This window comes from Tasmannia lanceolata, unplaced genomic scaffold (assembly GCF_043159265.1).
Source record: "Tasmannia lanceolata isolate RefF3 unplaced genomic scaffold, GAP_Taslan_0.1 ptg000020l, whole genome shotgun sequence".
In the NCBI taxonomy this organism is placed as follows: Eukaryota; Viridiplantae; Streptophyta; class Magnoliopsida; order Canellales; family Winteraceae; genus Tasmannia; species Tasmannia lanceolata.
The window spans coordinates 17,918,480-17,929,617 of record NW_027518697.1 but is presented as its reverse complement, the minus strand read 5'-3'; the positions used below and the strand labels follow the sequence as shown (position 1 = coordinate 17,929,617).

Genomic DNA, 11,138 nt, shown 5'->3' with positions numbered 1-11,138 from the left:
CAAAACCCTTATCATCTTTGTCTTTTCCTACCTTTCTTTAACAGAAACAACCCATCGACAAAAAATGCCCATCTTTTAGAAAAAGATCTAAGACCAAAACCCTCATCATCTTTGTCCTTTCCTACCTTTCTTTAACAGAAACAACCCATTGACAAAAAATGCCCATCTTTTAATAGGGAAATGTTATCAGCACTACTGTCTTTTGATGAGGACACTCCTCACTTTATTCAAAGTACGGTATGGCCCGCACCATAGGATGATCCAAAGTCCAAACCATCCATTAGATGGGCCACAGCCTACATCGGTTGAGCCCAAAAATCATTTCTAGATCTAAATGTCTTGTCAGACATTGAGATGGAAGAGTTAGGATCAACTTATGGTAATGATTTTTGGGGCACAACCTATTTAGGCTGTGGCCCATCTAATGGACGGTTTAGATCATCCTATGGTGCTGGCCATACCGTAATTTTAATTAAGGGAGGAGTGCCCTCATCAAAATACAGTAGTGCTGAACTGCTGATAACATTTGCGTTTTTAATAACCTCTTACCTCGTTTCAAAACAATATTTCCACAGAGGGTATTTTCGTAATTTCATTATTCATCTTCTCACTCATCCACAGAGCTGACCAAAACGCGAGAAGAATAAATTATCCTCCACGTCAACCCATCTAAGATCCAACCCTCATTTTCTCCCCCTTTTTTTGTCTGATTCTCTCTTCTTCTCACCTCCTCTAAAAATCTCTCTCTAAAAAAATCTATGTTCCATGGGAAGTACTAGTACAGATAATCCAAACCCATCATCTCTCTACGAGTCCTCATCTTCCCCATCTCACCCCCTCCTCTCAAAACCCCAAATCGATCCAAATGATAACCAAACAATCGAATCAGAACCCAATCAATACCCAGAAATAACCTTCAATCATAACCCTAGAAAATTCCAAGATCTCCCTTTTCTCTTCCTCTTCCTCATCCTCTCTCTCTCCACCTTCGCCTTTGGCATCTTTTCAATCTTTAACCAAAACCCTAATTCTTCCAAAATCACTTCTTTCGTATACGATAATTCCACCTCTTCTTGTGTTAAAGAATCCCTACAAAATCACTTCTTTCAATATGAATTAGGGTTTTCTTCTTCTTCGTCTCTATTGAAGGATTTGATATGGACACTCGTAATCACGTTTCTTTTAAGTGGTCCTTTAGCTCTTTTCCTTCTTTTTTCTTTGAGGCATTACACCAAACAGATTGTGTACATTTCAATTCCTTTGTTCATTCTCATCCCAATCTTTCTCAATGTGTTTTGGTTCGTTGCCTGCGCGGTTTCTACTAATTGTCGCGATTCCTTTCCGCTGGTGTATCGGATTCTCATCCTCGTCTTTGTTTTTCTCATAATTGGGGTTTTTATATGGATAATTGTCGCGAATTGGCATCGGATTGAGCTGACTGTGAGAATTATGGGTGTTGGAGCTGAGGCTCTTGGGAGGAATTTGGGGCTGTTTCTGGTTCTTCCTAGTTTGAGTGTTGGGCTTGTTGTGTACTTTGTGCCTATTGTTGTGTTTTTGGTGTTTTCGCGATTGAATGGGAAAATTGTGCCTAAGGTGGTGAGTGAGGATTATTCTTGTGTTTGGAAGCAGGATAGTTGGGTGCCCGCGTATTTTGCACTGGCTATTGTTACTATGATATGGTCTCTGGCAACTATGGTGGAAGCTCAAGTGTATGTGATTAGTGGGACTATTGCTCAGTGGTACTTCTCGAAGGAGGGTTCGACTCCGAGCCGGAGTATAAGGGGTTCTATGAGGTGGGTTCCTGCAATTTTCTCTCTTTGTGATAGAGTTATAAGCAGACATAGTTGCAAACATTTTTAGACTCCGAACCCGTTATAGATGGCTACATAGTTTAAGCATATGATGTCTTTTGGTGATACTTTAGCAGGGTTGCTCGTTTATATGATCAAAATCATGCCTGAACTTGATGTTAGAAATTTGTTTGTTTATTTGTGTTGCTAAAAAAATTTAGCGGTGTGTCAAAAAAAAGAAAAAGAAAAAGAAGCCTGCAATTGAATTATATTCCAAAATAGCCTGTACTTCGTATAGCAGGCATGATCATGGGTTTAAATTTCAGTTTCGCCCTTGGCCGAACCCGACGTTTTCAAAATTTCTCATTTCTACTCTTTTACTAACGCTCTTTTTTACCCTTGCGCTCTTGTAGGATTTCCTTTACGTTGCATAGACAATTACTTTTTTCCATCTTTCGTTGACATTATTACAGTTCACTGGATTTGATTTTAGTTTTCATGTTGTTGTATTCACTTGTGGTACTTCCCATTATTATTTGAATCCCATGCTTCTTTAATTTGACATGAAGCTCAATGTCATTGATTCCTAACTTAACCTTTTCCATTCGATCATATAGTGGCCATCACCTCTGTCAACATCAATGAATTCAACCATTGGCATTGCCACCTTGTTAGGGGTTTTACTTTATGTTGGACAGTAGGAATCCTTTTTAAATAAAAGGAAATCAGACTTCTGTTTATACAAAGTGAGATCTCTACAATCTCTACAGGTGTGGAGCAGAAATCCAATGAAAATCTTAACGGTCCCATTTACTAAATTTTCTCTGGTGAGGTTTTATGCCATAATTTTAACTTGGTAAAATACGTCACATTAGGACCAATAAATTAGAAGAAAGAAAAATACAACTACTCTAGCATATTTCACCTTTATCCTATGATTTGTGGACACGAACACAGAGTGTTGGACATGGCAAACCCCCAAAATTTAGAAACGGGACACGGCTAAAATAGAAAGTATATATGATACTACACCAAATATTAGTTAAAAAGGAGCTATAAAAGTGTTTGTAATAGTTAATAATAAAAGACATAAACACAATATGCAATAATAAAACAGAATGTCACACTTGACACACACACAAAAACATGCTCACACACCCACATTAAGTCTATCACTTATAGTAGTACATTTAAAAGTGTCCAAAGGAGTGTCGACAGGGGTGGACACACGTGTCGTGTCGGACACGCGGGACACGTGTGTCAGCAATAAATTCATATTGTCGCCTAAATCATAGCCTTTATCATTTGAATGTGTTTTGATTTAGCTGAAAGAATCCCATTAGGCTCCCTCTTCTAAATATTAGTATTCAATTCTCATGGCACTTCTTTTTCTTTGAACAACCAAATATTAAAAATTTATGAAAAGTAAAGTGAAAGACAATAAATTAGAGTGGGTGACTACTAAGAATTTAAACAACATGTGTGCTTTGCGACTTATTCAAGCTTGGAAACCAATACAAGTTACAAAGCAGTATGTTTGGCTTCTTTTTGCTCACAGATAATTTTGTATGCAATAATTATAGAAAATGTTGCAATCAATACTTTTTAAAGCACATGAAGCACACTTCAAGGCGAGGTCTAGTACTCAAAAAACATCAAGGCTTACTAAAAAGAGTGACACTAGTGAGGCTTATGCCTCTGGCTTTGAGGCCTAGTGAGGTGTTTGCCTCGATACCCTTCAGGTTCCTCTCTAGAACAATTGCATTAAGCTTGCGGAAGGCAGAAATCTGAAGTTAACGAAGTTGATTTTCTTTTCCTTTAAAAAAAAAAAATCTTTATTTGATGCTCATTTATGGGCCAAAACACTCTTATATAAGACTTATAGACAATTGAGGGTTTGGGGGATAGTTATTTGAGAAGCACTATTCTTTGCTACTCTCTATCAATGATTTAGGTAACATTATTTCATGTATTCCCTATTTTGGTTCACCTTTGCGTTGTCATGGGTGATGGATCCTCCCTTCCCCATCACTCATGTTGGTAGCATTTATATGTGTTTGATCTTTAGGTTCCTTTGATGGCTCAAATGTTTATGTAGTCCATATCATACAGCATAAACTCTAGTATGTGTCCCAATTTCTGTGTTACTTTAGCTATACACCAACTTATAGTCTCGTGAAGGATTTGCAAATGGGGAAGCTCCTCGGTGAAGTAATAATTCATGACCATCTCTATTTCTTGACGGATCTATTAGCCGTTTTTCTATCTGCACACACTGTCACGAAAAAAGAGTAGCAGAAAGGAACACATACATTTAACAGAAGCTAACCTTCTGGTGACCATGGTTTTAAATTTCGATCAAAACCCGAAATTTCGGACGGGTTTTGGTCGAGACCAAAATCAAAATTGGATATACCTGAAACGGTTGGAAATTTCGGCTGAAATTTAATGAATTTCACCCAAAAAACTCGATTTTTTCCATTATTTCGATAATTTCAGTCGAAATTTTGTATTTTAGTTCATCGGATTTTGGCCGAAATTTCAGTTTCGGAGGACCGAAATGCTTTCTGAAACCGAAATTTGAAACCATGCTGATGACTTCTCATTTTGAAGCACAAAAGCACTTGTGACAGAGGCCTTCCATACATTCTTTCACATCATAATCATGCTCCCGTCGAATACTCTTGTGAAGTCACCTCCCTCACGACTTATCAGTATGGATCCTAATTATTCACTCTTTGTTTTTGAGGCTGCATATTTTATATTCATGTTCTTTCCGCTACTCGTCAGAAGTTTTCCCGAAGGTTGTGACTTGTATTTCATAGGCTACAATGATCAGCATATAGGGTACAGATGACATTCTATATCTACCAGGAATATCTAATCTCATCCTGTGTGTTATTTGATTAGCCTCATTTTATGAGATGCTGATGCCTGCAAGTAAGACTATCTCCCACTCCCGTCCCGGGGCACCAACGGGGTTTTGTTCTTTGAACAGATGGCAGTGTTTTGCAGACGCCTCTAATCAAACTTTTGTTGCGACTTGCTATGTTTTCTCCCCCATTGCTAGTAGGTTGATGGGTCGTGCGCCCGGCACACATGTTTTGGTCTTGTGTGTCCACAACTCAAGATAGGTGACCTAATAGCCGCCGCCCGACTAGACATACTCATAGTCCCCAACCATTGGGCATGAGATTATTTAGGGGGAGGACACATCATCAATATGCTGTTGTCATTACATCCACTTCGACTTCTAGGGCACCTACAGATGCTACGGGATACCTCTTACAACCATATATAACAAGCATTATACCCATTAGAACAAGACGCAGCAAGTTTTGACAACACACGTACTCAGCAGTACTGATGAAATATATAGCATTCACTGAGGCAATTTTTTATGACAAGTTGATAGAAGCTATGCAAGAAGAGATGGGACCCTTCATAGGAATGATACATGGGAGATAGTAGATAGGCCTTAGATAGGAACTTGGTAGGCTGCAATTGGATATACAAACTCAAGCAAAAGTCTAATGGGACTATTGATGGGCACAAGGCGACATTAATGGCCATGGGGTATAATCAAAGATATGGATGGCAAGATTAAAAATAAACATGGACTTGACTATGATGAGAATTTCAGTCCAGTAGTCAAGAGCATTAGGGTGAGATATATATTTGCTCTGGCCAACATTTTGGGTGGACCCTTGGGTGGATGCGAAGTATATTTTTTCGTGGCTCACTTAGTGATAGATGTTTACATGGAACAACTGGAAAGCTTCAAACTTGCAGGCAGAAGCAACTACTTGTGCATGCTCAAAAAGGCAATCTATAGGCTAAATCAGCTCTACAGCATGGTTTGATAACCTTCACCAATCTCATAGAAACAACGGGTATAGAAAAATCAAATTTGGAAATTCTCTATTTGTCATGCAGACTCTATCAAGGTTAATTTTAATTTTTGTATGTGTCGATGGCATCGCAGAAATGATAGTTTTGGCAGTCAGAGACTCAATGGCAATCTATAAGAAACCTTCGATGTAAATGATTCAGGACATCTGCATTACTTTCTAGGAGTAGAAGTTGAAAGATCCCATCATTCAAAAAAAAGCTGAGAGATCCGAGGATGGAATTTGATTGGCTCAAAGAATGTATGCTTTAGGTGTGCTCAACAGGTTTTGCATAATAAATTGCAAATTTGTTGATACTCCCTCTGTTTACAATGAGAAGCTCAATGCGAATAGAACAAGGTCAAAGATCCACATACCTATTGAAGGATGGCAAGAGGTCTTCAATATCTTACCATGGTTACCTGGAACGCGGTTCGTTCTGGTACGTGGTACGGGAACGTGTATGGGGTACGATGGTAGCCCAGTACCCAGTACGATGATGGTAGGCTAAGTCGGTTCGCTATTTCGGGTCACGGGTCAGTATGGAGCACTAATTTGGGTCTCCATGGTTCTCTATATATATAATTTCATATATTTCTATAAGAATATCATTCTATAATCCATACTACATACATTGTAAGATCCTAGCCACTCGTTTTATTAGGCCTGGTTTAATGCCATGACATGCAAGTGCATAAATGGCCACCATGATGAGTAGTTGTGGTGGTGGCTCACTTTTTTTTTCCCTTTTTAGAAAGCAAAGAAAATAAGAGAAAAGCTGAAGATAGAAATAACTTCTCACTTTTTCTTTTTCAGAATTCATTCTATTAATAATTTTTCCTTCCGCCAAATGTGGTGTTGACCACGTTGCAAGCAACATAGGGATTTGCTTGCTGGAGTCGGCTTATTATGCTCTAGCAGAAAATTTTTAAAAAAAAAACACAATATTCTTTTGAGAATGCAGGCAAAATAGATAAAATATCTTTTCTTGCTCTCAAGAGTGACACTGGTATTTCACTAGTAAATAACTTTTGACAGCTTTTTAAAAAAGAGGTGCCAATATCAATAGGCTTGTGGTCGACTTAGTGTCTTTAAGTGGCGTTATTCCTTCCACGGTTTTTCTTCTCCTTGATCTCTCTCTCTCTCTCTCTCTCTCTCTCTCTCTGCAAAATCAAGGAAGCCGGGAAGGATGTTTTACAATACTGCATGGATTGTATTTGCAGAGGCGATCTCCAATGGAAGTTTATGTTGGAACAAGTTTCAGGTCAATCTCTCTAGCTCTTCTCTCTTTCTTCTTTTTTTCTTTTTGTTTTTTTCTTGTTTGCCTACAATCGGTATGATTAGATTAAAGCAGGAAGGTGAGTTTTTTTTGTTCTCTTTCCCCCTTTTTCTCTCTCTCCTTTCCTGTGGGTCACCATTTTTGGCGATCCGTGTGGAAAAGAACCACGTTTCAGGTCGTGCGACCCCGGTAACATTGTATCTTACCCACATAAGGCCAGATGTCACATCACATATGCGATAAACCAAGTTTGCCATGATTTAACTGATCCTCAGGAAGAGCACTTACATGCAAATAAATGTATTTGAGATATCTGGAAATGATAATTGGTCATGAACTATCTACAGTCTCTCAAGACAAGACTGTCAAGGTTTGTGGTTATTGTTATGCAAATTGGGATGGAAATACCGACATGCATAGGTCAGTTGTTGGATATTGTATATTGATGAATGATTGCTTGATCTCTTTGGATTAGTAAGTAACGAAAAACAATGGACATATCTAGTGTAGAAAATGAGTATAGAGCCACGACCACGATGATAGCTGTCAGCTGAGCTTACATGGCTAAGAGCCTAAGACACCTCATTTACGAACTTCACTTGAGGTAGATGCTCACATATTGTATTCTGACAACCAAAGCACCATCAAGCTGTCACAAAATCCTGTTTTCATGCTAGGACCAAGCATGTTGAGACTCAAGATTGACTACCACTACATTCGTGAAAAGGTTGAGAACGAAGAACTGTCTCCATGCTATGTAGCAACTTAGAAGTCAAGAATAAATTGAAGATGTCTTCACCACATGACTTAGAGTGTACCATTGTCATTTTTCAGTACACAGGTTTAACATGTCCCAAGGAACATGTTAGCGTGAGGGGGAATGTTACGAGTGTTTGAAATAGTTTTAGGGGTGTTTTGGTCATTTTACTAAACACTGTATGTATGACTTGTTAATTGATTCATTATATTAATGTTGCATTTTTTTTATTTGAATATTGAGTAGGTGAGTGTTGCAGATGCTGTGGTTAATAAATATTTTTTACTTGAATATTGAGTAGGCGAGAGTCAAAACTATTCAACATTAAAGAGTTTGAGTAGTTACTGAAGTTTTCCCAATATCTTGAGTTCTGCAAAGACTTTTACCTTCTCACCGGGCTTTGGTTGGTGACTTGGTGGTTATTTTGAATAGATGTAGGCAGTTGAAAGGATGGGACTGTAGCAAAACTGATTAACTGAAAGCCAAGACAGCAAAGAAATTACCATGTAGGTATCTATTCTTCCACAAGCGGGTAAACAATATCTACACGTATTTCCAATAGAAAATTTTCCATGTAAGCCAATTAACATCCAAAAGGTTGGGGGTTGTATATTTAGACTTACCCGTAAGCGATGGTATAGGACTATCCAAGATGTCAGTATCCATATGGTTCTATTGCTCTATTATTTGTACCCACTATGGGTATGCAGTCCCGATTACGTGTCTTTAATGTGCACTGGAATGCTACACCATACCGTGTCTGGATTATCTAGAAGTCCATGTCTGGAAGCAAAAACAGAATTAAAGGCAGTAGGTTTCCAATGCACATCAGTTCAATTTGTGCAAGAAATAGTAGTTCTCTTAATATGGGGAACTAATTTCATATGCTGCAGCTGCAACTGCAACTGATACTAGCAAAATTTCCCGTCCTTGCAATTTCTTGACTAACAGCATCTGTGTCAAATGCACTTGTGGCATTAATACTCAGAATGGAACATCACCACTAATGGGTGTCCTTGCCTTCATTCTTATTGTCCACGGAACTAGCTGGAGAGAGGGAGGAAGGGAGGCAGAACTCATTGCAATGGTCATGGTGGTAATGAAATATTTAATTCATAACTTGTCTATCCATTTCTCTCAAGAGAAATGAAATTGCCTTACCTACTTTGCTGTCCATTTGTCTGCAATAAAATTATTTAACATGTTTCCTCAGTTTTCTAGAGAAAAGATGCTGAATAAATAAGACTGCTATTCTTTTGTGAGGAGACTGTTATTAATCCTTTTTGTATTGCTTTCCTAAATATGGAGAGACTCTCTCCCCTCATTTTCTTTGTTCTCATCTTTTCCATACTAAATGTTGCAGAAATGCTTTTGGTCCCTCTTTCGGCACAGTATGTTTCTCGGGCTTATTAATCGGTGCGGTCCGTGTCATACGCGCTGCTGTCGATATCGCAACGCGGGAAGATGCTGTTCCCGGGATAGTTAATCTGATCCTCCGGTGTTGTGTTAATTTCTTACTCTCAGGAATTGATTTTCTCAACAAGTTCACCATCAATTTTACGGCAATAACTGGTGAAGGTTACTGTTCTTCTGCTAAGATGACATATGAGCTTCTCAAACGTAATCTTCTCTCTGCTGTTTTTGTGGAGACCATCTCAACACGTATCCTCATCGGGATTATTTTCGTCTTGTCGGCAATATATGCTGTTGTGGTGAGTTCAGGCTCCCTTTTAAATCCCCATTATCTTAACGAGCCAGTAACAATAAAAATGTTCATTTGAACTAAAAGATGAAGATGAACATAACTCATTATATAGGGGTGCAATTTGGGCCGGGTTGGGTCTGGTTGAAGCCAACCCTAGCCCAACCTGAGATATCATCATTCCCTCAACCCTAACCCGACCCAACCCGAGCAGCCTTGGGTTGAGCCTCTAAATCTCTCAACCCTAACCCAACCCGTCTAACCCATTTTTTTTCCAAATTGGGTCAAGTTGGGTTGGGTTTGGGTTTGGGTTAGCTTTGGGCAAAACAGAGGGAAAAAAAGCCCTCAGATGTTAAAAATAACAGTAAAATTAGAGGATAGAGGCCGGGTCCATGTAACCCCACATTAAATTAAATCGGGTTGGCTTTTCCCATGCCTAACCCAAGCCAACCATACCCGAGGAGATGCCAGCCCAACCCAAGCTGAAATTGGGTTGAACCCGTCAGGTTCAGGTTGAGCCCGACCCAACCCAGGTTGCCCACCTTTCATTGTATGATAGTACATTTCCTACTGATTGTTCTCTAGTCTGAGATGCTTAATTTATCCTTGTCTGATTTTAAGCGTTTTCTGAGTATTTGAAAACAGGTCTTTGTGATTCTAAGGGCCGTCAGTGCTCTTGGGGTAGAGGTGTATTTTGTGGCCGTTCTGGCATGGTTGCTGCTCATCTTGGTATTGGGTTTCTTTGTTCATGTGCTGGACGGTGTTATTGAGACTGTATATGTGTGCTATGCCATAGATAGAGACAAGGGGGATGTGTGTAAACAAGAGGTTCATGAGGTTTATGTTCTCCTTCCAACCAGTAGGAATGACAGACATTCCCATGACAACAGAACTCCATTCAGGGTATGATACTCAAATATTCAATGTGTTATTATCAAAGTCCTCTATTAACTCGCAGAGGACAGTGTGAAGCTTCTTCTTTGTGATTAAACTCTTTTGTAGCTGGCTCTTTGTATAATTGAGGTTTGGTTTTTCTAATAAACTGGTTTTTTTCCCCAACTCAGTGTTATGAGTGGTTTGCCTTGTTGATGCACACTCTCGCACACATGTACACGCACACACATACTCTACAAACACCTGCTCATACGTGCGCAGGCACACACAGACACATATACACACATTCACATACTCTACACACGCACAATTTATTTATAAATATACGTGCAATTTTATCTGCGGTATCCTATTTTGATAATGGCACTACTCACTATGTTTGTTACTTTTCTAATTAGATGTTGATAGCATCTTTAGTGTTGTAACTTGTAACAGTCGTTAAAAGCTGGTTAGGAGTTGGGGCAGTTACAGTTGTTCAGCCGGATAATCCCCTTTATAAAATTGCTAACGACAAGAAAATGGGTCAAAATAGGTAACTTTTTATATCACAATATTTTCTATATCTATCTCCAAATGGTTTGACCCTTATATAAAAAATGGGCTTCCCATTTTTGTGGTTAGCCTACTCTTTGCTAGGCCTAACAATTTTTTTGTTTAGCCTTCATTTGGTTTGTCGGCCATATAACCTCCTTTGTACATGCCTTAATAAGCTTCTTGAGGTTTTTCTCACTTTATAATGTGGGACTAAACTAAGAAGTACAATAAAGCTTTCTTAAATCTGAATAACAAAAGGGATTTGCTAGGGACCATCACAGAAGGCATTTAG

The 11,138-nt window shown here is 38.9% G+C and overlaps 1 protein-coding gene across 1 annotated transcript; it reads left to right on the top strand.

Annotated features, from left to right (window-relative positions):
• The first annotated feature begins 633 nt into the window (after positions 1-633).
• LOC143854400 (Plasma-membrane choline transporter family protein) lies at positions 634-10,475 on the top strand. Its single transcript, XM_077364362.1, has 3 exons — positions 634-1,793; positions 9,080-9,428; positions 10,064-10,475. Exons 1-3 carry the CDS (start codon positions 766-768, stop codon positions 10,325-10,327), a joined length of 1,641 nt encoding a protein of 546 aa, XP_077220477.1. The 5' UTR covers positions 634-765; the 3' UTR covers positions 10,328-10,475.
• The last annotated feature ends 663 nt before the right edge of the window (positions 10,476-11,138 follow it).